This window comes from Lutra lutra, chromosome 11, assembly GCF_902655055.1.
Source record: "Lutra lutra chromosome 11, mLutLut1.2, whole genome shotgun sequence".
Taxonomy (NCBI): domain Eukaryota; kingdom Metazoa; phylum Chordata; class Mammalia; order Carnivora; family Mustelidae; genus Lutra; species Lutra lutra.
Window position 1 is genome coordinate 5,682,791 of NC_062288.1, and position 26,502 is coordinate 5,709,292.

Genomic DNA, 26,502 nt, shown 5'->3' on the forward strand with positions numbered 1-26,502 from the left:
GAAGTTGCGAATACATAGTAGCGAGTGATGATGACGGGCAGTCCGTGAGCTTCACCACGCAGGTGCAACGTGTGAGTGACCCTAACGGGAGCCACCATAAACGGCCAGTGAGTCAACTGTGTGAAGATTTCCCCAAACTGCTTCATCTGCAGAACGAGGAGCGTTTATCAACAACTAAATTATTTTAGAATTTTCATAGCTAGGATTGCATGGAATTACAGCATGTTCTACTACCCATTGCTGATATTCTCTGATGAAAATATGCTATTGTCTCTGATAAAAATAGAAGAATTTATGCCAGTTGTAGTTGAAAGATAGCACAGAGCTAATTTTCCTTTTACCTCAGCACTTGCTACAGAACTCATACTCTTGAGGGGCTCCTCTGTCAACCAGCGGGGACACAAGCCAGCCGCCAGGTCGGCTGCATCTGTGTCGCTGCTTAGAAAATGTGAACGGCCTCAAATTTGTTTTCTTTTACTGTCACTCTTTTTAATTTAAAAAAAAAAATATTTTATCTATTTGACAGAGACAGAGATCACAAGCAGGCAGAGAGGCAGGCAGAGAAAGAGAGAGGAGGAAGCAGGCTCCCCGCTGAGCAGAGAGCCCCATTCGGGGCTCGATCCCAGGACGCTGGGATCACGACCCGAGCTGAAGGCAGAGGCTTTAACCCACTGAGCCACCCAGGCGCCCCTTTTACTGTCACTCTTGATAGCATGAGTCAGCCACGGACCGAAGACACAGTTCTCCCGCTGACTTCTATGGAGCATGAAAACCCCCAGAAGGTATGGGCTCTCGGATGAACCAGAAAGGAAAACTTCTCTGAAATGCAAATGCCTGGAGTAAAAAGGTTTCGCGGAGTTAATCTGATACTTGGAAGATTCTAATGCTGCTCAGTGCGGTGTCATGACACTTGTAGATTTCGAAATCCTGGTCATCAAATTGCCCTGCATTTTCCCCAGCTGTGTATCAGGCCCTCATAGTGCAAGAGTCCTGAGATACAAAAACAAAAAAACAAACAAACAAAAAAACAACAACAACAAAAAAATGTCTTTGGCTAACTTCATGGCTGATTCTAGTCGTCATGTGAATTGGTTTAATGCTAGTTTGTGCCCTGCATCCACATGTACACATCGATGTCCTCTTGTTTTTGGTAGACATATGTCTCTTCATAGCTTCTGTTTTCATGACCAATAATTCTATGAGTAAGATCACCTCTCCCTGGTCTCCTTTTTGCTTTAAGATTTTCAACTGCCCTTTTTTCTTCAGCATAATAGCTGCTTCTCACACAAATCCTCATTGCTGTAATTATACACAATCTTCTACAATCTTAATGTCTGGGTCATAAATCCTGATGCTCTCACCGACACTGAGGTAAACATTACCTTTTCTTGTTTAGACTTCCTCCACTTAATGATTTGAGGTCAAGTGATTGCTACTTGTCAGACAAAAGTTCTTTATTTCGATGCAAAAAAAGAAAACACACACACACACACACAACAAACAAGACAAAAAGACACTAACTTGTTCTCTCTTTCCTTGTGAGTAATTTCTATAACTTTCTGGGCTTTTTTCCACCAACAAATGGCACTAGATTGGTTCTATCCAGCTCTAGGTATATATTTCTGCAAGCTCTAGCTTGTATTTCTTAATTATTAATACCGATGTCAGCTGTGACAATTCCTACCTTAACCATCACTAATAGTTTTATTATGATCAACCAGACAACAGTCATACAAGTAAAAAACACTCACTGATATTTTTGTCTTACTTTGAGCAATAACATTTAAAAAAAATCTTCTGGAGAGAATCATGATAAACCTCTCCCATTCGAGTGCATCTCTGCACAATGACCAAAGTTAACCAAAGCAAGCAAGTCGTTCTTCATAAATCCTGAACCTTAACATGATTTTTTCCACCTGCTCTGTCAGGACAGCCGAGGTGACTCGTTCTCCATAACGAGCCGGGTTTTCCCAAGATGAGAAAGGGATCTCGCATTCCAGAAAGGGAGGCAGCACGCCCATGTGGACATGGTCATCATACCCGTGAGCATCTTTACCACTTGGGCAAACCTCCAGACTAGGGTTCATCCAACAGAATCATCATTACTTCTTTTCATGTGCGTGGGGAGCCGCAGGTAAGTAAAATCCAAGGGCAGAGGCCATGCGTTCTGCACACAACAGTCCCCAATGTTGGCACAGTGCCCGGGATCAAGCAAGTTCTCAGCATTTGCTGAGTAAACGGGGGTGAAGGACTGAATGGATAATTATCAGATGAAGCGAGACACAACCTCCTTCCTCTGTTTTCTTTTTGTAAACTGTCTACATGGCAGAGAATACAGGAAGAGGAAGATCTGAGAAACACTTAAAAAGTTGGGTCCTATGTATCCCTGAATGTATGTATGTACGTGTATGTGTGCATGTGTGTGTACATGCGTGTATGTGTGTGTGTGTGTGTGTGTGTGTACGAGTTGTGAGTTCCTACACATTATATGTGTAGGTCACGTATTCTAGGCACTTAAGTTTCACCAGGTAGGCAGCATATTTCAGGTGTATCTAAATTGACCACATGGTCACTCGTGGACACAATCTACTTTAAATGGAGAAGGTATTCTGCAACCGAGTATCAAATAAAGAAAATACAAAGTAATAATGTATTAATGTAATAGTGAATCAGAATAAAGCAAGACCCTTAACAGAAACATACCCAAGAACCTGTGAAAGGGTCATTTTGGATAGGTCAAGGTCCTCAACCTAGAATCTGCACAGAAAAGGCTTTACCCCCTGTGAGGGTGTTTGAACGTCGGTCACACAATCTCTGTTGTTTATGCATATATACGTAAATTCTAGAGAAAGTAGACTGCAGGGGTACAAGTGAGCCCTTTTATGCTGACAGAAAAACAGGAGAACGGGAGTCAGGATCGCAGAGGCACGGGGAAAGTCAGAGGTGTGGAGCTCCAGGAAGGGCCATCCGTCAGAAGCGCTTGGCATGAGTAGGGAATGAAGCACAGCAATAAACTGTGGGGAAAATAAATGGCAACATGTGAAGACACACTCTGGCAAAGTAAACATGGCCAACATCATTCCCCTTCCAGCCCCTGGAGACTGAACGCTGCATAGAAAGTGATGTATCGGCCACTTCGTGTGATTACTTTTTCTTCTGGTTCCTCCTAACCTCTGTGGATGTCAGCTGATAGAAAGGTCTACCAATCCCATAGACACAGCTCTGTCCCTAGGAAGAGCTAGATCATAAGCATCACAGAAACCACTGTTGTCTCTTAGGCTGTCAAATACAATTATTCTGATTTGCTACAACCTCAGACCTTGTGGGTAGAGAGGCTGGGCAGCTGGTAGGCAAAAGCCTTTTGTCACTATTTGGCAAAAAGTCCAAGTTACTCTCGGAGCTCCAGGGGAGAATGGGTAATATTGTTTCATGACGCCCTCCATGGCAGACCTTGATAATGCGGTTCCTGAGCAGGGCTCAGGCATCAACTGAGAAAATACAGATCGATTTTCGGAGTTGGAGAAAGACCGCACCCACACATGCGTGTTGAGATCTACAGTTCTGCAGGAGAAAACCCCTCTCAGGGGGCTTCTCAGTGGGAGGCTGACCCATCGGAGAAAAAGGGCCATTCCATGCAAGTAGCTTAAGCCTGTGAAGGTCTCAGGGATAGGGCTTAAAATAAAGAAGGGCTGTGTCTGAATTCACACCATCTCAGACAAATCCCAAAACAATAATCTAGAAGACCAGTGTTGGCCGGCGAATGCTTTGTTTCTGTTCTATTCGCTCTTGAACTAATAATGATATTTAACAACAATCCTGAAAAATCAAGCTGTCTGTCTGTTCCTTACTTCTGCAGAGAAATTAAATTTGGATGAATTCAGAAAAAAAGTCCTCAGATCTGTTGATGTTAAAAAAAAAAGGGTTTTTTTTTCCGCCTAACTTGACTTCATGTTACAAGTTAAAGTTTCAGGAGACAAAGACCCCCGCTGAAATTCTTGGACCAGCACGGGGCTTGGCAAACAGCTTATGAAAACCAGAGCTGAACCTGCTGCTGGCATCCCTAATTCTATTGGCTCTTCCTTTGCAGGGGGAGGCTGGTAAATGATTAGGAACCGGCTCTTGGGAAAAAATAAAAGGGATAGATAGATGACCCCTCCATAGACTGATGCTAAAGCTTTACTGACCTAAAGCATGGACAGCACAGCATTTACAAGTGATGATAAAATATGCGATACTCGTTGCTATAAATTCTTTTTTTTTTCAATCAGTGGGAGTTATTTATTTATTTTGAAGATTTTACTTATTTATGGGAAAGAGAGAGAATGGGGGGAGGAGCTGAGGGAAAGGGACAAGCAGACTCAGTGCTGAGTGCCCAGCGTGAAGTGGGGCTTGAACTCACGACACTGAGATCATGATCTGAGCCAAAATCAAGAGTCGAATGCTTAACCCACTGAACCAGCCAGGCGCCCCTGTCGGCTGTAAATTCTCTATAACCCTCAGCTCCCTTAACCCTCTATGACTGATTTCTTGCTATGGACGCCATTCGCTGAATGTAGCATTGGGAAAGGGATGTACGGTAGCACTATTATATTTTCACTGTCACAAAGTTCTTGAATCATAGAAGTATACAACCTCAAAACCCCCAAAATAGTAATGTCGTAAAATCATGAGAAGTGATTTTCAATATGTGCTCTATTTTTTTATTTTACTTTTTAGCTTACATAATTGACTTTTTAATAATAGTCCTGTTTAGCAACTGCCTTGCAAAGTTCCCGAGATGTCAACAGTCTGTCCTCACTAGCTTGTGTGAGCTGGGTCCAGCCCACACCTGTTGCACTGACTTGTCACTGACTTCTTCAGTTCTGTCTTGGGTCAGGGACATAGCAGCTTGTAAATAAAGTGCTGGGAAATAACTGGCAAAGGGAAGAAGTGCAGGGGAGTTTTAAAAATGCTACCCATAGCCCTATCGTGATTCTCACTGCTTTGCTTCTAAGTAGCGGTCAGTCTTCAGTTTCTGTTGGGTAGATTTCATGGTTTTCAAGGTACAATAACAATGGGCTAAAGATCCTGTTCTTTTTTTTCTTTTTTTTTTTCCAACGCACTTCTGAGTAGGGACAGGCTCTGCTCCCACAGTCACCAGTTTCCTTCTATTTGCTCACTACCCACTTCCTGTTTTCCTGGATGCTCGCCCTTTCCCATGGCAGCGGGAGCGGCTGTGTGGCCGGCTCTCCTGCCCCGGGAAGGAAAATGGCAAACAAACACCACACCAGGGCAAGAGTGCTTCCCTAGGCTCGCTCTGAAGTCCACACACCTGCCAAGCTTCAAGGGTGCCTTCCTCACAAACAAGACTCCCAGAATTGTCTTTGTGTCACGAGCTTGATGATTAACTGCTTTGTTTTGAGATAGGCAAAGTGTCTAATTTTGGTTCGGATTTTAGAGTACAATGTTGGGTGACTGTCAACAGAGGACTGGTCTCAATGGAGGGGCATCGGCAAAATCTTGCCTATCTTTTCCTGCTTTCTGCTCTGCGCGTAGGCAAATTCATGGCTGATCACAGAGCCAGAGCCGGTAGCAAGCCTCTGGCCCAGAGTGTGGGGATTTGATTACAGCCATTGGCCATAAACCACAGAGCTGTGCCCAACGTACTCTACATTCTCAGTCCTCCTGCTGAGTCACTCTGCCTAAAATGTGAATTGTGATCATTATGAATTTTGTATGAAGCAACCTCAAAGTACCATTTCTAATTGAAAATGGCTAGCTATTTTCTCTCCTTTTATTTCCCTATTTTAGAATTTCCTTAAAATTCTTCAGTACGGGCTACTTAATCACAGATTGAAAACCAACCACCTAGAAACCTCCACGGTGTTGTTAGTTAGTGCTGTGACCAGACAGGTCAGTTAGATCAGGGGACAGGGACCCATTTTTCCCGCATGCCTTCAAAATCCTTTGCCAATCACCCCAGCGATGTATACCCAAGGGAAGACTGGTTTACTGGAACCCATCACTGGAAACTGTCTAATAAAAGGACAGTCGTTGAACTGTTTAATTGTAAAATGTAAAGGCCACCAGGGATCTGTAATTCGAACTCTACACACAGTGATCTTTACATCTCCAGGGTCTTCTCACTGCAATACGTAAGGCGTGACTTGTTAGAGGCACAGTCAAAACCAGCTCTGCAGATCTTGGAACACACAGCTCAGTGCAACTAGTGACACAGAGTCCATCGTGCTCATTCACAAGGAAGCGCCCCTGAAATCCAATTTCAGCAGAAAGCACGCTGATTAGAAAGTTGCAGGGAATAAAAACTCCACGTGCACAAGTATACTGGCTCAGCCATGCACCCGAAGCGCCTAGTACATGATTAGACGTGGGAAGTTTAGTAGGAAGCTTATTCGTATGAAACAAATGGGGTTCAGAAGACAGACTGTCACTATGATTATATTCGTGGTGAACTTTGTGCCATAAGGTTCTGAGACCTGACACAGTTCAGGCATTTTCCTCCTACATGTGCAATAAGTATGCACCACCTCAGACTCCACAGGCCATCCCACAGGCACCACCTCAGACTCTCACAGGCCAGGAAGAGCTGACAGTGGGACTCTGGGCAGAGGAGTCCCACTTCTGCCCCAGGGGGGTGACAGCAAGTCCACAAGCTCTGGGAACTCACACATCACACTGCCCCCAGCTGACTTGGAAAAGGCTGTGTTCTGTCTACCTCATCTTCCCCACTGGTTCATGGTCCTCTCTCCGCACCCACTTACAACATGCCCGACGAGCTCCAGAACACAACTAAACCCAGGGTTGTGACCCGAGTATTGTAGGGGATGCCATGGGCTGTTTACACGTCATAGACTGCAGACATTTCCAGTTCACAGAGCTCTGGCAATGGCCAGGGACTTCCATATGCCAGAGGAAGTTGATCCTATCCCCAACTGTTGGGATGGGCTCCCATCACCTTGGGTGACTCCGTTCTCACCAGACATTGGAACAGTGTATTACCCGACGGTGGTCAATGACACAGAACAGAAACTGTGGTGGGGGGCATCTAGGAAAGTTCAACATGCAACCATTAGAAGAGATCGTCTCTCTTCCTCCTCTGAAAAGCCCCCTTAGTACCAGCCTGAGGAGGGGGTTGACCCTCAAGATGATGTAGAGAAAACACTGAAAAAGCCTCAGTCCCTGGTGACTATGTTAGGCTTTGCTGAAGTGTGTCTCACTCGGGACTCCAGGTCCAGGAGATGAGGGGTGCCCCAACTGTGGAGGTGGGCTTGAAAGGGGTTTCTCTTACATTCAGCTTGTACTGGTGATCTGTTGCTACAGATCACATTACCTCAAGATGCAGAGGCTTAAGACAGTAAGTGTGAATTATGTCACAGTTTCTGTGGGCTGGGCCGGCTGCCTCTGAGTCTAGGTCTCTCACACGGCTGCAGCAGGGATTCCCCTGGGTTGTGGTCTCAACTGTGCAATTTGCCGAGGGAACATCTGCTTCCAGGCTCACTCCAGTGGGAGTTGGCGGGACTTGATCTCATGCTCAGTGGGCTGAGAATCTCAGTCCCTCACTGGCTGGTGGCTAGAGGCTCCCTCAGTTCTTTGCCTCATGGATCTCCCCAGAGATCTCAACATGGCAGCTGGCTTTCCTCAGAGTGAGCAAGGGAGAGAGGAAATCCAAGATGGAAGCCACCATCTTTTTTTAACCCAATCTCAGAAGTGACAAGTGACATCCCACGGCTTCTGCCATAATCTGTTCATTGGTGTTCGTCACTAAATCCGGTCCATGTTCACGGGGAGAGGATTACACAAGGGGGTGAACACAGGAGGCGGGGACCACTGGGAGCCACTCTCGCGGTCCCCGCTACACAACCGAAGGCGTCCTAGTGGGTAGGCCAGAGCAGGGAACAAATAAGAAAGAAGAGGACACTGGGATGCTGAGAGTTACCGAGATTCTCACGTCTTTCTCGAGTACAACCGCGATGGGGGTTTGTGGCTGACGCTGTGGAGAGTACCCCGTAGACAGAGCTGAGCCAGTGCTGGATGCCCTTTAGCCTGGAACGCGTCTCAGTTCAGGGAAGCTGAAGGGAGCAGTGTGTATCGTTGTAACTGATACTTAACAACACACAGAGACACGCATTCTGGTATATTCTGCTATTGAGGCTATGCTGTGTGTCAGGCATCCTGTTGGCCAACGGAACAGATATGAGTAAGACTGGCGAGGCCTCCAAGTTGCTTAAACTGGTGTGTGTGATACAGCGTGGGGGGTAGAGAGTAAACACCCAGACAGGGCCGAGTCGGGACTGGAGGTGTGGCAGGAAGGGTTCCTGAGACCCTGGCGGGGTGTGTGGCTAAAGCACGCAGAGATCACATCCTTCTGATGGCCAGGATGGGTCTACCCAGAGGGAGCTGGGGGATGGGCTGCCTACAGGGGTCTCCTCAGTCAGACACACATATTAGCAGATGGTCACTGCATCTCTTCTGCCCACAAACCATTTGATGGTTCGCAAAGACTGTGGGGGTCACAGATAAATGTGGCACTGATCTAGAACACACGGCCTTCTCCATTTGGCTTTGTTGCAGGTGAACGTGGTTTTCACGGCCATGGGTCAAGTATAGGTAACATGTTTGGCCTGAAGACGGAAAATGAGGCATCCGCGCTTAGGCTCAGGGCCTGATACCCCGCAAGCTCTCCGGTCAGCTGGGGACGGCCGGCGGTAGAAGGGAATGTTGGCACTAGCGAAGGGGGGTGTTCCGGCAAAGTATGAGAATGGGGGCTGCACCAAGATCCTACGGAGGTCAGGGTCAGGGTCAGGGCGGGGGAATGGCCAGAACCGAAAGTTCTGGAGGGACATCAGAGGGAAGGGTGGTGCCGTGTCCGACCCATTTCATGTCTTCTTGAATCTCCTTCCACCTGTGTACAGAGCAGCCCCTGTCAGCTCTTCCAGGCTCACGGCCTTCAACAAAATGCATGTTTCCTGTTCTTAACAACCTGAGTGAACTATACCACCTGTTGTAGAAGTAACAAGGAATGTGCGAAGCCAAAGATGTCCCCTGGGAGTTTCTGGAATGGTGGGGAAAACTGGGGGTGGGGGTGGGTAGACGGAGCAGAGACCGAGAGTCGAGATGCCCTATTGAGAATTCCTGCTAACCCTAGTCTGCAGTCAGACCCTGGGCCAGTGACGAGTCCTTCTGACTCAGTTTCTCCCAGTGACAGAACCTACACCCCACGCTGTGGTGGGGACTGAGCAAGACGTCACATGTGACATGCCTTGTGGACCACCCAGCCCTCGCCGGTACTCAGGGCCCATCTCCCCCTGAAGCACATCATTTCTCATACAAGGAACGCAAGCCTAACCCCGAACTCAGGAGGAGACGGGCGAGAGCGTGCGGCTGCCATACAGATGTCTCCACGGAGCTTCCTTCCACGCAGCTACGAATCGCCGTAAGTCCGACGGGAAGGGGAGTCAAGGGCCCCAGATTCACATCCAGCAGTTGGGCGCCAACAGCCCATAGCTCCCTTGCGACAGGTGGAAGGGATGCCCAGATTTCAACACTTTGTGAAAAAATAAGACAGATGACAACAAAGGGTTTGTTTTCCTTCACTGCTCTTAAGTCCGGAGGCAAAGAAGGCAGGTTGCTTTCTGCCTGGTTGGGCAGGAGTTCCTGGTTTTCAGTGCCGCCAAAAATGGTCAGGAAAGTTCTGCGCATTTGGGGAAAGAGAAGCTCCAGGTTGGAGGTGTTCAGTTATGGGGCAGGAGTGGTCAGGAAATGGGAGCAGCAGGAGGGGGACCCTTGGTGGAGGCCCACCCCCTCCAGCATGGCCTGGCGCTAATACCTCACGGGGTCCCCCTCCCCCCATTCCTCCTGTTTTTCCTCAGTTGGTTCCTGGGGACGAGAAGGGGAGAGACGGGGGAGGGGGTTACAACCGGACGGCTAAGGGGAGTCTGATGAAATATGTCTGGGGAAATGAACGTGTGGGGAGAATACCATGGACCCGGGGAGGGTGGGGGATGGGACCATGAAGCAAGAAGATGGGGAGCCCCATCCTTTGTCTGTTACCCTGTTCCATTCTCTCCGAGGGAGGGGTGGGAAATGATTTCACAGCACTGTAGGGAAGCAAGAGGAAGCTGTCCTCCCCAAACCTGATGCTGGCCTTTGGAAACAGCCCTCCCAGATCTCCCCTGCTGGTCTCCCCAGCAGATGCCACACACTGGCGGTGCCCCCAAGTACAAGGAGGCCCAGGAGCAAGTGGGAATCAGCGGGTCAGCATCAGTTCAGGTGTGGGCAAGTGTTCGAGGCCTGGATGTCCCACCCATGTAGGTTCCACGATCTGCTGGTCTTGCCACCGTCCCCTAACTGCCGTTCAGCTTTGCTGTTTTCCCTCAGCCCCTCCTCCCCCACTGGATCCCCCCAGGATCCACAGGTCCTGTGGTCCAGGACTGTGTCCCTTTACAATGAAGTGTCGTTGAGCCATCCTCAAAGGGGTGATCAGGAACTTCCGATGGTGCCATCGGAATACATATGGTTAAATATATGAAATGATTACCCCCCAGGAGCAGGAGTGCTGTGCACAGTATTTCTGGAGGTCAGAAAGAAATCTCAGGAGACAACAAAGACAACCTGGTCTCAGCCAGGGTGTGACAAGAAGTAGAAAACAATGAGACTTTAATTCTGGCTATTGCTAGAAGGAACTCAAGCCATTTCCCTTTCTGCTGCCTCAGTTTCCCTTTCTGCAGGATAGCACTCCTACTGCTTGGTCGCTGACCTTATGATTCAAAGGTCCTCATTCATAAGTACCCCCTGGTCTTGAACATGGCTCTCCTCTGCCCTCGAGGCTTGCCGGAGTGAGCTCACCGACAAAATCCCATAATTGCTGAGTTCCCGCAAGAGCTGAGTGGGCTCTCGCTATCTGCAGACGTTCTGAGGTGAGTTCTAACTTGAGAGACAGCAGCTGCTAGCTGACTGTCTTCACCCACACAGTGCGACTGCGGCCGGGGTCTGACCGCGGGGTGAATGATTAATGCGTTAAGTCATTCTTTTTTTTTTTTTTTTTTAAAGAGTTTATTTATTTATTTGTCAGAGAGAGAGAGGGAGAGAGAGCGAGCACAGGCAGACAGAATGGCAGGCAGAGGCAGAGGGAGAAGCAGGCTCCCCGATGAGCAAGGAGCCTGATGTGGGACTCGATCCCAGGACGCTGGGATCATGACCTGAGCCGAAGGCAGCTGCTTAACCAACTGAGCCACCCAGGCGTCCCGCGTTAAGTCATTCTTTACGAACACCTGCAAGGCATTCCGAGTGCATTCACTGTGAAATCGGACACACCGCTTCGGGCATTTAGAAAGGAAGGCTGGAGCAGAATGTCACAAACACCCCAAGGCAACAACGGAAAGTCTGGAAACCCAGCCCTGACACAGGTGAGCAGAGAGACGGGAAGTCGACATGTATGGGGAAGAAAACAAGAGGCACGTACGTGTGGGTCTCAGGTCCGAGGCCTCGGAACCAGCACTCTCCCCAGGAAAGCCGAAAGGCTCCACCATGTCTGTGTCGGGAGGAGGGTAGGGCGGGGGTGGGGGGAGCACTAGCTGGGGGGGCCCCCGAGCAGAGCCTCTGGGAGGTTTTTGTGGTACCTGCCGTCCAACACCTACATGGAATCAACAGGGGTGACTTCAGAAGGTTAAACCCAGAGACTCTCTGCCCTCCCCTGGAAGGCACGTGGCCATCACTCACCCAGCCATCAAAAATAACCTCGTGGCACCAAATCCAACCACACCCGGCACCGAATCCAACCATACCCGGCACCGAATCCGGCCACACCCGGCGCCAGATCTGACCACACACTGCACCACATCGAACAGCGCTCAGTACCAAAGTCAACCTCACCACGCATCAAATCCGACCACACCTGCAACGAAATCCAGCCACACCCGGTATCAAATCCACCCGCACTTGGTACCAAACTGAGGCTCACTGGGCACCAAACGCAGCCTCAGGGCACCGAATCCAACCACACCTGGTATCACAGTCAGCCTCACCGCGCACCGGATTCAGACACACCTGCCAACAAATCCTGCCACGCCCGGGGTCCAGAGTCAAAGTCCCTCGGCATCAAATCCCACCTCACTCATGCTGGAGCATTTCACACACACACACTGTCCTCTCCTCGAGCCGGTTTGGAAATAACTTACTTGTTTACGATGTGTTTCTGGCAGGCGCTACTACTCCCAAATGCTGGGCTTGAAATTATTCTTAAAAGCCCCTCAGCAGCTCTGTTGCATTGAAAGAACTCCTTTTATACGTGTAAGTTCTTTTTAGGGATCAGTTTTTTTTGTTTTTTTTTTTTTTTAGCTTCCTCTTGTTATTTTTGTATCTGTGAACTGCTGTGGATTAAGTAGCCCCTGAATCAGCTTACCTCTTTAAGCTCAATTTTATATCAGCAATCTGTCCCACTGTTTAGGGTGATAATTTTCAAACTTCGTTTTGAAGAGGGTCCCGACTTGGACAGAGAGTTAGGGGTGGCACTTCTGCTCCATCTGACCTCTGGAGCCCCTGGGGCAGCCCCCTCTTTGCGCTGGTGACATCTGGGGAATCCGCTTGCCCTTTTGTAAAAATGACTTTCTTCTGTTAAGAAGATTTTTGAAGGCCAATGACTTAATAGAAGGAAGGCATGTAAATCACTTGTACCATAAGTCACACTTCCTAGGATTTCTTTTAAAAACACCTTATTCTGTGCTTCATGCCTGCCATTGGATTATTAATAAAGAAATATTAAGAAACACAATTTCTTTATCCACTTCCTCCTCTTGATTACAGTTCTCTAGATGTGGGCATCATTTGTCACCTCAAGTGCAAAGAAGCCACAAGCCCTCAGGACGAGCGTGACTGGCTGGTCTGCGGAAGGCACCCTCAAGGGCAGGCATGTAGGAAGAAGAGGTGTAGTACGGGAAAAGCTTCTCTCTACCAGAAGGCTTAGTTTTTGTTTGCCCAGGAACTTGGGTCAGACCCAAATCCAATCAATACTATTCTAGTGAAAGTTCCAACAGTTTTTGCCCTCTCATATCTAGGTATCTGAATAGAGAGATGTTCATTTGTGTGGGGTGTGCGGACAGGAAAACTTGTTACATGTGTGTCTGTTAACGTGAAGCCTAGACTTTGGTGAAAAATTCCCCTTGTGGTATTGCTAGCATACTGTTACTTCATGGGGGTCGCTGATGGGGATGGAAGTCTCCCTTAAGCTGTTACCAAGACTTCTACCATCCTCCTGACCTCACCAAGTATTCAAGGTCACTGTCAGCTGGAAGGGAGCTCCTGGCTTCCTTCTCAATCTTCACAAACCAAAGCTGACGGACAAAGAGAGAGAGACTAGTAGTGAATCACCACTGTCCATCCCTCCTCCCTGTAACGGGCTCCTTAGTGACTTAGGACTTGTCCATATGGGTTTCAGTTTCCAAATACCCACCCCCTCCCCCAAACAGCCGCACCTTGGCCAGGTTCTCTAAGCGTAGGGACACGAGGTGGCAGCCAGTCCTTCCCAGCTGATGGGAAGGCCCTCCCTTGGTCTGAAGTGGGCTGTCTGGCCTGGAGGCTGGCACGACTCATATGCCTGAACACTACCACCTAAAGTGGTCATGTCTTAGAGTTGCGAGCAGGAACCGTAAACCTGAGGGCTGTCAGTTGTTTACCACAGGAGCGGGGGAGAGCTCGGGAGGGAGAACGGGGAAATCGTCATGGAAAGGAGATGATGTGGCTTATTTGGAGGAGCTGCTGATCCTGGGTTCTGTCAGTCTGGTAGTGTTTTCCTCTGGCAAAGGGGATGAACTAACATGAAACATACACTATTGTTCCTTAGGATGATCGCTCCCCTGGTGGTAAAATGCTGAGACATGAACGGGGATGTGTTGACTTGGGGACAAAAGGCTGACACACAGCCAAGCAGCTTGTATTAGAGTTTCAGACACTGATGATGTAATTACTTATCCTTGGGAATCTTCCTTTTGGGGGTCACAGCCAGGGGGTCAAGGGCATAACATGAGGGGTAAGTGGCATCAGGCACAGCCTCTGTAATGAGCTGCTGCTCCTGTCATCACAGGGAAACCCCAGTCCCCAAGAGCCACTTCTGTTCCTACATAAATGGAACAACAGATACTGACTAGTTTTAAAACTAAAGGAACCATTCCTGGCTCGCGGATCTAGAGACCCCTGCCACTTCTCTCTCCGCCACCTGAACACAAGGAGTGGCATTTAATGATCTCACAGGTCTCTCTGGTCATAGACAGGAGGGTTCTATCCTCTTTCCTTTTTGTTAGTTTTTCCCAAAAATATCGGGATGTCTGCTCCATATAGAAAAGTGGAGGTCGATTTCAAACTGGGTGGTTAAGAAATCAGGGAATGACTGTCAGCTGATCTAGAAACCTCCTGGGGACTAGAGGGCTTTCAATACAGGCCACACAGACGTCATCCTAAGGACATCCATCCTTCCATCCGGGAGACACACACAGGCGCACACTCATGCATCTGGTACCGCTCGTCTCCTCCCCAGCATCCTCTGCCATCCTCCACCCTTGCCACCTGCCCCCCACTTCCGTGCCTGCACGATGCCCAGAAAATATGCCTGCAAGAAACTAAATGGACTTTCAAGTGCTTCTTTCCAGACTTTGTTTCCTTGGCATAAATATCTTTCGAGTTAATGCTGCTGTGGCGGGCGTGACTGCGAGAGTTAAGAGCAGTGCTGGGATTCCACGCAAGGCAAAGCTCAGAGGCGTGCAGACGGCAGTGCGGGGCACTCACCCGTGGCGCTCTTCCTGTTCTCCTCCTTGTCCTGCGTGCGAGGGGGCACCAGGGGGCTTGGCGGCGTCAGGGGCTGTGGCGTTGGGGGCTGTGGCGTTGGGGGCTGCGGCGTCGGGGGGGCTGGTGCCCGCCTCTTCTTTCTCTGCAGGTCAACCTGGGACCCTAGAGACACCTGGGAAGCACAGAGAGAGGCGACAGTCAGGGTCAGGGCGGCTCTGTCAGGGAGTGGGGTGCATGTGGGGTGCGCATCTCAGAGAAGCTGGCCTGTGGGACCCGGTGCTCCAAGGAGCGTTGGCAGATTGCTGGGTTCCTTTCTGGGGACCCGGGGCAGGTAGCAGATGCCCTGGTGTGATAGCTTGCCGTGGGGCCAAGGAGTGGCCCCGAGGTGGCCCAAAGAGGCTCACAGACATCCTAAGACTGCTTGGAGCCACCAGGGGAGCTGGGGCTCTGCCCCATATTGCCTGAAATCCTGTCAAAGGACTTAGTAACTTCTCCTCGGCATGAATACAATAAAGGGGATCCTTTGCTCTTCATTAAAAGCAAAGAGAACTATTCCTTCTGGACACTTGGCCAAGGGCCATCATGACATGCATCCACACAGGGGGCGAGCAGAAGGGGCCCACTCAGGGCTCCCTGTGCCCAGAATCCTGCTTGCTCCCCTGCCCCTGCATGTTCTCAAGTAGCCAGGACTAGTCCCTGTCCACAGACGGGCCACCCGTGGGCCGGAATTATAGTGAAGTCTGCCAGCCTGTGGCTCACGGCGTCAGCCTACGGGACATCAAACTCCCACTGAAGACTTATGCCAATGACGAATTTACAGCTCCAAAAGGCTGCATATGGACTGCATAGTCTCCTCCCCTCCACATTATGACGTTTTCATCCCTTGGGCCTGACATTTCCTATGTGTGCATGTGCATGTGTAGAGGGTCTCCTTTTAAATAATACATATTAATTGCAAAATAAATTTATATTTAAAATTCATATAAGCAAAAGAAAGAAAAAAGTTACTTTGTTAACACTCGGATTCTAACTACTAACAGTTGGCATACATTTTTCTGGTCTTTTTCCTTTTTTTTTTTTTTTAAGATTTTATTTATTTGAGAGCAAGAATGAGCACAAGCAGGGGGAGGAACAGGCAGAGGGAGAAGCAGGCCCCCTGCTGAGCAAGGAGCTGGACATGGGGCTCAATCCCAGGACCCCTGGGATCATGGCCTCAGCTGAAGGCAGATGCTTAACTCACTAGCCCCCCAAGCATCCCTGGTTTTTAACCTTTCCTCTTCAAAGTCGTACTTTCAAAAAATAACCTCATATTTCAAAATCACCCTCCTACTCCAATACAAAACAACCACCTCCTATACTGTATAACTCTGTAATGTATTTCATGGAAAACATGGCCAGCAGGAAAGTCAAGTCACTCCACAAAGCTCAGACCCTAGCCAGAAGCTCCTGGTCCACACTGCCCCCACTCTAGAAAAACTACTTCTTACTCTTTTTCTCTTGATGTTTACTTTTTTTTTTTTTTTTTTAAATAATAAGCTTATACTGCTACTTCCTGATTTCCCTGTGTTAGATACTGGCTTTCTATTCCAGAAGAGGAGGTTTAACTGAGACACACACACACACACACACACACACACGCACACACACAGAGTTACTCCTCAGTCTTTCCAAAAATTATGGCACGGGGTTAAATTAACACGATCTCATTTTACATACACAGTTGGGATAGATATAATCCCATACAACAGAACTCTTCTTCAGGAGGAAGTGGAGACATCTCATGTCGATGTCGACATTTTCCTTCTGGATCCTTTTGATTTCTCTGAACTCGGTAAGTGATTTGTTTTCCAACTTTTTCCCTGGGCTTCCTGGAAATGGCCTTTCCTTGATTCAGCTGTTTTTCTCCTTGTTTCCTGGATTCCAGGCCTTCTGAAAAATTGACTTCCTTGTTATAGTGGGGCTCAGTGTGTGTCAGCTTTTTGAGGTGGTGAATCTAGGAGGCCTTGAAAATTGAAGACTGTTTCTATTCTGTGAAGCTGACCAGCTGGTCATAGACGCTGGCTCCGTCTTCTCCATGTGGTCTGCTTCCCGTCTGCCAGCTTTGAGGACCCTCCCTTGCCCCTGGCACCCTGACATGTCTGACAGCACGCCCTGGGCTGAAGTGCTCTCCACCCATGGTCTGGGGCATTTGTGGAACCCTGCAATCTAGAAATCCTTTAAATCTGCGGAATGTTCTAGCATCATTCCTTTCAGATTTCTTCTTCCCTGTTTTCTCTGTCTCTCCCTGGGTTCTGATTATTGAACAATGAGGGCTTGAAATCAATTTTTAAAAACTTTCTTGAATATTATTGCCTAATTAAAAAAATTCCTCTTTCTTGGAAATTTCCTTCCCCTCACTGTCCAACTTCTTGAATTTTTAAAACTCCATGACTGTATTTTTAATTTCCAAGAGCTCCTTCCTGTTATGTACTTTTAAAAAAGTACCATGTCTTCTTTTCTGGATACAGTATCTTCTTTTTTCTCTCTGAGGCCATTTTTATATTTTTTGAAGATGTTCTTTTTTGTTTATTTGTTTTTATGCTTTGTTGTTTCCTACATGTTCCCTTCTTCCTCTCTCTGTCTTAGCTTCTGTCTGTCACATTCGGGCCTTTCCTCAGTTTCTGGTGACCCTTGGCTGATTGCTTATAACTGTGCATTTCTGGGGACAGAGTCTCTTTGACATGCCAATGGGTTTCCCTGCAGGTGCCTGGGCAGAAATCCAGTTAGCTCACTGGGGGATGCCCAAATGCCATTATCTGTAGGATTCTCTTACATGCAGGGGGATTTTCCAGCCTCCTGCCAGGAGGAGGGAGATGATGTTGCAGAGTGGCAGTCCAGTGGGCAGCCCTGGACCCATTCAGCATTTGCTTTTCTCTTCTCCCAGTGCACAGCACTCTCCATGTGACTCAGGTCCTAGAGGCAACTTCTCAGATCTTTCTCTTGTGGGGTCTGGAACACCTCTAGCTGCGTGTGGCCAGTGGGTCGGGGGTCTTACTCTTTCAAGTATACACATCCACTGTCCTCTGCTCCTTCTGCCTGCGGGTGTGCACAGGAACAGAGACCCCACGGTCCTCACCTCACCAGGCTCTGCTCCCTGCTGCTGGGTCTCTCAAGCCAGAGGTCAACCCTCAGCTGCTTCTGCTTTGCTGGGAATTTGGCACAGTCCATGCAGCCTAGTTCCCGGTGTCTACTGACCCCTCACTGCTCCTTCTTGCCTTCTCTTTGTTGTAGTGGGCTAACGCTTTGCATTCATTTTAGTGGGACTTCAAAAGGAGACAGAGAGACTCACTCATTTTATCAGCTGTATTTCCCTATATATATATATTTTTTTTTTTAATTTTTAATTAACATATAATGTATTATTAGCTCCAGGGGTACAGGTCTGTGAATCGCCAGGTTTACACTTCACAGCACTCACCATAGCACATACCATCCCCAGTGTTCATAACCCAACCACCCTCTCCCTACTCCCCTTCCACCCCGCACCCCCCCCCACCGGCAACTCTCAGTTTGTTTTGTGAGATTAAGAGTCTCTTATGGTTTGACATTGAGATACCACCTTACACCAGTTAGAATGGCCAAAATTAGCAAGACAGGAAACACCATGTGTTGGAGAGCATGTGGAGAAAGGGGAACCCTCTTACACTGTTGGTGGGAATCTAAGTTGGTGCAGCCACTTTGGAGAACAGTGTGGAGATTCCTTAAGAAATTAAAAATAGAGCTTCCCTATGACCCTGCAATTGCACTACTGGGTATTTACCCCAAAGATACAGATGGAGTGAAAAGAAGGGCCATCTGTACCCCAATGTTTATAGCAGCAATGGCCACGGTCGCCAAACTGTGCAAAGAACCAAGATGCCCTTCAACGGACGAATGGATAAGGAAGATGTGGTCCATATACACTATGGAGTATGATGCCTCCATCAGAAAGGATGAATCCCCAACTTTTGTATCAACATGGATGGGACTGGAAGAGATGATGCTGAGTGAAGTAAGTCAAGCAGAGAGAGTCAATTATCATATGGTTTCACTTATTTGTGGAGCATAACAAGTAACATGGAGGACATGGGGAGATGGAGAGGAGAAGGGAGCTGAGGGAAATTGGAAGGGGAGGTGAACCATGAGAGACTATGGACCCTGAAAAACAACCTGAGGGTTTTGAAGGGGCAGAGGGTGGGAGGTTGGAGGAAACAGGTGGTAGGTATTGGGGAGGGCATGCATTGCATGGAGCACTGGGTGTGGTGCAAAAACAATGAATACTGTTACGCTGAAAAGAAATTAAAAAAAAAAAAAAAAGAGTCTCTTATGGTTTGTCTCCCTCCCGATCCCATCTTGTTTGATTTATTCCTTTCCTACCCCCCAAACCTCCCATGCCGCCTCTCGACTTCCTCATATCAGGGAGATCATATGATAATTGTCTTTCTCTGATTGACTTATTTTGCTAAGCATAATACCCTCTAGTTCTATCCACATCATCGCAAATGGCAAGATTTCATTTCTCTTGATGGCTGCATAGTATTCCATTGTATATATATACCACATCTTTATCCATTCATCTGTTGATGGACATCTAGGTTCTTTCTATAGTTTGGTTATTGTGGACATTGCTGCTATAAATATGGGGGTGCACACGCTCCTCCGGATCATTACATTTGTATCTTTAGGGTAAATACCAGGTAGTGCAATCGGTGGGTTGTAGGGTAGCTCTATTTTCAACTTTTTGAGGAACCTCGACGCTGTTTCCAGAATGGTGCACCAGCTTGCATTCCCACCAACAGTGTAGGAGGGTTCCTCTTTCTCCGCATCCTTGCCAGCATCTGTCATTTCCTGACTTATTAATTTTAGCCATTCTGACTGGTGTGAGGTGGTATCTCATTGTGGTTTTGATTTGTGTTTCCCTGATGCCGAGTAATGTGGAGCACTTTTTCATGTCTGTTGGCCATCTGGATGTCTTCTTTGCAGAAATGTCTGTTCAAGTCCTCTGCCCATTTCTTGATTGGATTATTTGTTCTTTGGGTGTTGAGTTTGATAAGTTCTTTATAGATTTTGGAGACTAGCCCTTTATCTGATATGTCATTTGTGAATACCTTCTCCCATTCTGTCAGTTGTCTTTTGGTTTTGTTGACTGTTTCCTTTGCTGCGCAAAAGCTTTTGATCTCGAAGAACTGTCAATAGTTCATTTTTGCCCTTGCTTCCCTTGCCTTTGGCAATGTTCCTAGGAAGAAGTTGCTATGGCTGAGGTTGAAGAGGTTGCTGCCTGTGTTCTCCTCAAGGATTTTGATGGATTCCTTTCTCACCCTGAGATCCTTTATCCATTTTGAGTTTATTTTTGTGTGTGGTGTAAGGAAATGGTCCAGTTTCATTTTTCTGCATGAGGCTGTCCAATTTTCCCAACACCATTTCTTGAGGGACTGTCTTTTTTCCATTGGACATTCTTTCCAGCTTTGTTGAAATTAGTTGACCATAGAGTTGAGGGTCTATTTCTGGGCTCTCTATTCTGTTCCATTGATCTATGTGTCTGTTTTTGTGCCAGTATCATACTGTCTTGATGATGACAGCTTTGTAATAGAGCTTGAAGTCCGGAATTGTGATGCCACCAACTTTGGCTTTCTTTTTCAAATTCCTCTGGCAATTTGAGGTCTTTTCTGGTTCCATTTAAATTTTAGGATTATTTGTTCCATTTCTTTGAAAAAAGTGGATGAGATTTTGATAGGGATTGCATTAAATGTGTAGATTGCTTTAGGGATAGAGGGTACATACCTCAATATCATCAAAGCCATCTATGTAAAACCCACAGTGAATATCATTCTCAATGGAGAAAAACAGAGAGCTTTTCTGCTAAGGTCAGGAACATGACAGGGATGTCCATTATCACCACTGTTATTGAACATAGTACTAGAAGTCCTAGCTTCAGCAATCAGACAACAAAAAGAAATTAAAGGCATCCAAATCGGCAAAGAAGAAGTCTTCTTATCATCTCTTTGCAGATGATATGAAACTTTATGTGGAAAACCCAAAAGATTCCACTCCAAGTCCGCTAGAACTTGTACAGAAATTCAGTAAAGTGTCAGGATATAAAATCAATGCACAGAAATCAGTTGCATTTCTTTACACCAACAATAAGACAGAAGAAAGAGAAATTAAGGAGTCCATCCCATTTACAATTGCACCCAAAACCATAAGATACCTAGGAATAAACCTAACCAAAGAGTCAAGGAATCTGTCCTCAGAAAGCTATAAAGTACTCATGAAAGAAATTGAAGAAGACACAAAGAAATGGAAACATGAAGGCTGTCTGGTAAGCCATGGGATCCATGAGCCAGAATTAGTTCAGTTAACTCCATTAAGATTGTTTGGTTTTGGCCAGTAAAAATTAGACTTCTTGGCACACCCTTCGAGTTTTATCCTTTCTTGCATTTCTTCTTTCTTGTCTTTTTTAGTTTTCCATAAGTCCCTTTACTATAACTTCTGAGGTAAGGAACATGTAAGATTGGAGGGACACACCAGTTCTAAATTGCTTTCCCAATTTTAAGAAGCTTGTCATGTGTTTAGCTCATCCTGAGTTTGTAATGAACTCATCAGGACTCCTTCAAATAAATGGATAGCAAATCTTTCCACTTCTCTGTTAGTATCTATACGTTGCTTTGGTCCATTGTTCAGTCTTGGGCCCTCGTGCTGGGCTCTCAGGAGACCCTGTTTTGCTGTGCCCTTCGTGAGGCACTTCTGGGTAAGGGGTGGGGCACTTATGCTAGCACCTATGTTCTCAAACCCTGCCTCTACTTCCCACCCAGTCACTGATGAGAATGTTGAAAGGCACAGAGCTTTGGCTCTGATACTCAAATTTCTTCCTTTGTGGCTGACATCAATTCATCAATTAATGGTGATTCCAAGACCAGTAATCGAGATGAGACGTAATGGGCAAACCTTCCCCACCCCCCCGGAGCTTTTCTTAGTTTAACATGTTTAAACAGAAGTGTTCTAGTAGATGTACTTATAGACTTCAAGAAATAGTATTTACATTAGCAGCAAAGATTTAGTTAATATTTACTGGGGTGCCAACTCTATCCCCATACAACTACCTCCAAAGAGCTAATTTTCCTATGTCTGTTTGGTAAAGGAAGAAACTGAAGCTTTGCCGCTTACAGCAGATAACTTGCCCAAGGCCATGCAGCTAATGTGTGGACAAAGTCAGCACTCGACCTTTGAGTCCAAGCTCTCCTTGGAAGAAATAACTCCTGCAGTTTGGAATGGAAATGTCTGTCCCTAGGACTCCATACACAACTAGCACCCGTGGAGTTCTCATCGTCCCACGTGGCAGCCTAGCCACCTACAGGGTGGATGAGAAAGCAATTCGTGCTGGGGGGAGTTGCTTTAGAAAAACATTTCTTAGACCTGAAGCACATCTTCTGTACGTGTTTCAAGGAACATGTGAAATCTAGGTCTGCCCACTCTAGGGAGCTTGTGCCTGTCATTGTCCCCTTCTTAGAACCAGGATGCGTAGTGGCCCTTCTGGGTGGGTCTGGCCTATTCTGACGTGCCACCTGTCTGAGCGAGGTGGCAGGAAGCTTTCCCCAACCACAGAACCTGGGTCCTTCAGGGCCTCATCAGTTTAGGAAGCATCCAACCACTGTGGCTCCTTTGGTCGCATAATCTCATTGTGATGGTTACGTGTAAAGCCAGACTGGAGGTCAGAAAGTGTTTAAGGGGAGGGGAAATTCTGATTTAAAGAGAATGGGTCAGCCTCTCCCCATAAGACACAGAGCCCCCTGCTGCCACCTGCTCCTGCAGCTTGCTCAGGGCATGACACTTTGTTGGGGATGCAGGAAAAATCAGTTCATGCCTCTGTGTGTGTGCACACATGCGTATGGGTGTGTACAAGTGTCTGTATCTGTGTGTGCATATGTGCATGCATGCACATGTGTGAGAATGTGCATGTGTGTGTGCATGCACACATGCTCACATGTGTTTCCCATGTTCCTTTACAGTTCTTATCTATATGAATATGACATTCACATTATTAATTTTTAGGGAAATGGACATATCCCTCTAGGTTTTAAGTGTTTGGCTAAAGGACAGAGACATGAGTAGATCTGAGGGTCTATGTTATGAAATAAAATTAGTGCAGCACAGTACCTTCCAGCCATTTATCTGTTCATTCATTCCTTCTTCCTTCCATCCACCCACCCATCCACCCATTCATTCCTCCATGCACCCACCTATCCATATCATCCATCCATTACCCATCCATCCATCCATCCATCCATCCATCCATCCATCCATCCAAACATCCACTCATCCATCCATCCAGCCACCCACTCACCCATCCACCATTCCATCCAGCCACCCATCTATCCATCCATCCATCCTTCTATCCATTATCCATCCACCCACCCACCTATCCATCCAATCATCTATCCATCATCCATCCATCCACCCATCTATCCACCCACCACCCACCCATCTATCCACTCATCCAACCATCCATTCATTCAACCATCCATTCATCCACTCATCCATCATTCCATCCAGCCACTCTTCTATCCAACTATCCATCTATCTATCCATCCACCCATCTATCCTTCTATCCATTATCCATCCAACTGCCCATCCATTCACCCACCCATCTATCCATCTATCCATCCATATCATCCATCCATCCTTCCATTTACTCATCCATCCAAACACTTGGGTACTTGATGCCACGTTCCATGATAGGCACACACCAGTGAGGGAAGGAACACCAGATGCATTTCTTCCAGCCACACTGAACTGTGCTTGGCAGTGCTGTCCTAAGTCTCTGCTTCCTGCCCTTCCAAGAATGCCCTTCCTTCTCCAATGCTTCTTCTGCCCCTGTTGAAATCTTCCTCAGTCTTCAGGAAGCCCCCTAAATTCCCTGGGTGGGTGTTAATGGCCTCTCTTCTATTCTCCAGCAATAGTTGGCTCCAATGTATGAGCAGTGCCTTGCCGGGAGCACCATCCTTGTGGTCTCCTCTCCCTAGTCCAGCTGGCTGCTACCATCTTGGCTCCCCCCATGATCTCCAAGCTCTGAACAGGAAAGGGTCTGTCTTATTGGTCTGAATTTCCACAATACCTAGCCTCATGCTCCTGCACTTTAGGAATCAATAAATGTGTGCTGAATATAAGAAAGACTGAAGAAGACATTATATATAAATGTGGCATCCTGTGGAAGGAGTTTATAAATACTGTTTTTCAACCAGGGCCCACAAGTCCAACACAGCTCTGGCCTGCCTGTCATCTCTCTCTCTTATTTGAAATGAAAATACCCTACTGTTTTTATGTTGATCCAAATGAAAGTCATATATCTTCACTTGAAAACAGTTAGAATAATAGAGGGGCATATCTAGTGCTAAGTGACATCTTCCTTAACTCTGTCCATAAGAGATAACTTACTATTAAAGCATGACATGCATCTCCTCAGGCTTTCTTTCTGTGTATCTAGCTACATGAATATTGATAAGAAAGAGAGCACACTCTCTTGATGACAGAGGCTTTTGTCACCTATGGGGCACTGTTCACTGCTGGATGTAGATCTCCCTGACGTCCTGAAGATGGGAAGGGTCTACCCTGTGGGGACGACCTACGTTTGTCTGTCCTCCAGGTTTGGCACTTGATTTGTTGCTTTGTTGTCTTCGATCTGTTGCTCTTTCAAATTACATCGCAGTGAACAACCTCACCCGTTATCTTTTTCCATTTTGTTTATTCCATTATGATCCCACTCCATAAGCTCCCTGGTGCACTAGCAATATGATTTTTAAATGAACTGAAATTAGAATCTAAAAGAGATACCCACCCTTGCATGTTCATGGCAGAGCTAGTCACAAGCCAAGACATGGAAAAACCTTAAGTGTCCATTGACAGTTGGATGGGTAAAGCAAATATGGGATATTCATACAAGGGGAGAGTACTCAGCCTTAAAAAGGAAGGGGCTTCTTTAGGGTGTGGCAACATGGATGGGCCTGCAGAACGTTATGCAAATGGAAACAAGTCGGGTAAGTGCATAATTGCACTTACAGGAGGCATCTAAAGCAGGCAAACTCATGGAAACAAAGTGCAAGGTGTTGAGTGCCAGAGGCCAGGGGTGGGATGGAACCTACCAATCAGTGGGCCTGAACTCTCCATCAAGCCAGGTGAAGAAGCTCTAGGGTTGTGCTGTGCACTCGGTGTGTGCAGGAACATAACCTACTATGCACTGAAACACTAATAATAAGCGTAGATTGCTCGTGAAGAGCTCTTACCACAATAAAACACAATCTGAAATAAACATGTGATACGCGCACCCCAGGAGGTCCCCAGCAAGGCTGTATCCAATTAAACTCTTACCAATCGCTTCTTTGTTCCCACTCAGCAAGAATCGGTGGAAAGTGTCCTGATCCCTTTAGAAAAATCTGTGTTCTTTGACTATAAGGATCAGCGATTTTTAATGATAGCTGTTTATCTGGGTGAAAGAGAGAAAGAACCATTTGTTCACAAGGGCCAAGCTTTATTCCTTCTCCCTTGTGTCTGTGGTTTTGGCCTTTTCTTAGCGATCTCCCCAAACTTACACATGTGAATATTGTCCCTAGTTCATCATGGACTTCTAATTTTCTGTACTTTACTCTTTTAGAATGTAAAACTTTATCTGATTCAATCTGTCAGTTTTTCCCATCTCTTTTAGGGGAGGGTAGAGGGCGGATTCTAACCCTGTGTCATCCCCAGAAAGGATATTCTTGCTTCCAGATTTCAAGATCCCTATTGCTTCAACTACTCTCCTGGTTGAATTTTTTATATTTTTACTTTAAATCAACTTGGACTCAATTTTGGTCTGTGTTCTACATTTTCTCCACATGTTTAAATGAGCTCACAACGCAAGTGAGGTTTGTTTCATAAATCTGTGGGTACCTCCATCACCATACGGCAAAACCCAGTAATAGTCTACCGGAGTGAGGGGTGACTCACGTTTCCTGGACTAACTGAAGCACTTCTCCCTTGGAGGATCTGATCTGCTGGAAATCTCACTCCTCAGAATCCAGATCCCAGGGGACCCACTCATGCCTGGGGCGGGCTACTGGAGGGCACCCTGCCTGCCCATCTGTCCCCATGGGCACCTGATCTCATCTCCACTGAAGAGTAGACCCGAAGTGTCCTGCAGAGGGTCAGGATTGAGTCTTAAGACTAGAGAGTCGCTGGTGATGAATTCTAGACAGCCTCCTCTCTGAACTGCTTAAATAATTTCTAGAAAAGGGGATTCATACTTAAAGAGACATGTCTTTTACCATTCGAGGTAGGTATTTACTGTGTTCTCATCATTTAGGGACACGAGGACATCAATTCTTTAGTATAATGAGGTTCTCCGGATTAAAACTTAAACCTACACTTTAACCTCTTTCTCTTTAACAGAATGATTATTCACATATAATTTTCTTTCAAGTCCCCTGGTACTTTTAAGATGAGCAGCACAAGGATTATGATCCAGAATAGCCTAGAAAAGCACTTCAGCTTTGATTCACTGCTATGTCCTTAGAACCCAGAACTGTACTTAGAACTATTTAGGATGCTTGGGACGCCTGGGTGGCTCAGTTGGTGAAGCATCTGCCTTCGGCTCAGGTCATGATCCCCAGGTTCTGGGACTGAATCTCACATTAGGCTCCTTGCTCAGTGGGGAGCCTCCCTCTCCCTCGGCTTAGGCAC

At 46.9% G+C, this 26,502-nt stretch overlaps 1 protein-coding gene across 4 annotated transcripts in view; it reads right to left on the bottom strand.

Moving 5' to 3' along the window:
• COBL (cordon-bleu WH2 repeat protein) overlaps positions 1–26,502 on the bottom strand; it is a 270,471-nt gene that overhangs the window by 56,647 nt on the left and 187,322 nt on the right. For all 4 annotated transcript variants that reach the window (XM_047694205.1, XM_047694203.1, XM_047694204.1 and 1 more), the window contains 2 exons: positions 14,776–14,947; positions 11,462–11,632 (listed from right to left, as the gene is read on the bottom strand). In XM_047694205.1, coding sequence (XP_047550161.1) covers positions 11,462–11,632; positions 14,776–14,947 — 343 coding nt within the window. The remainder of the gene's footprint in view (positions 1–11,461; positions 11,633–14,775; positions 14,948–26,502) is intronic.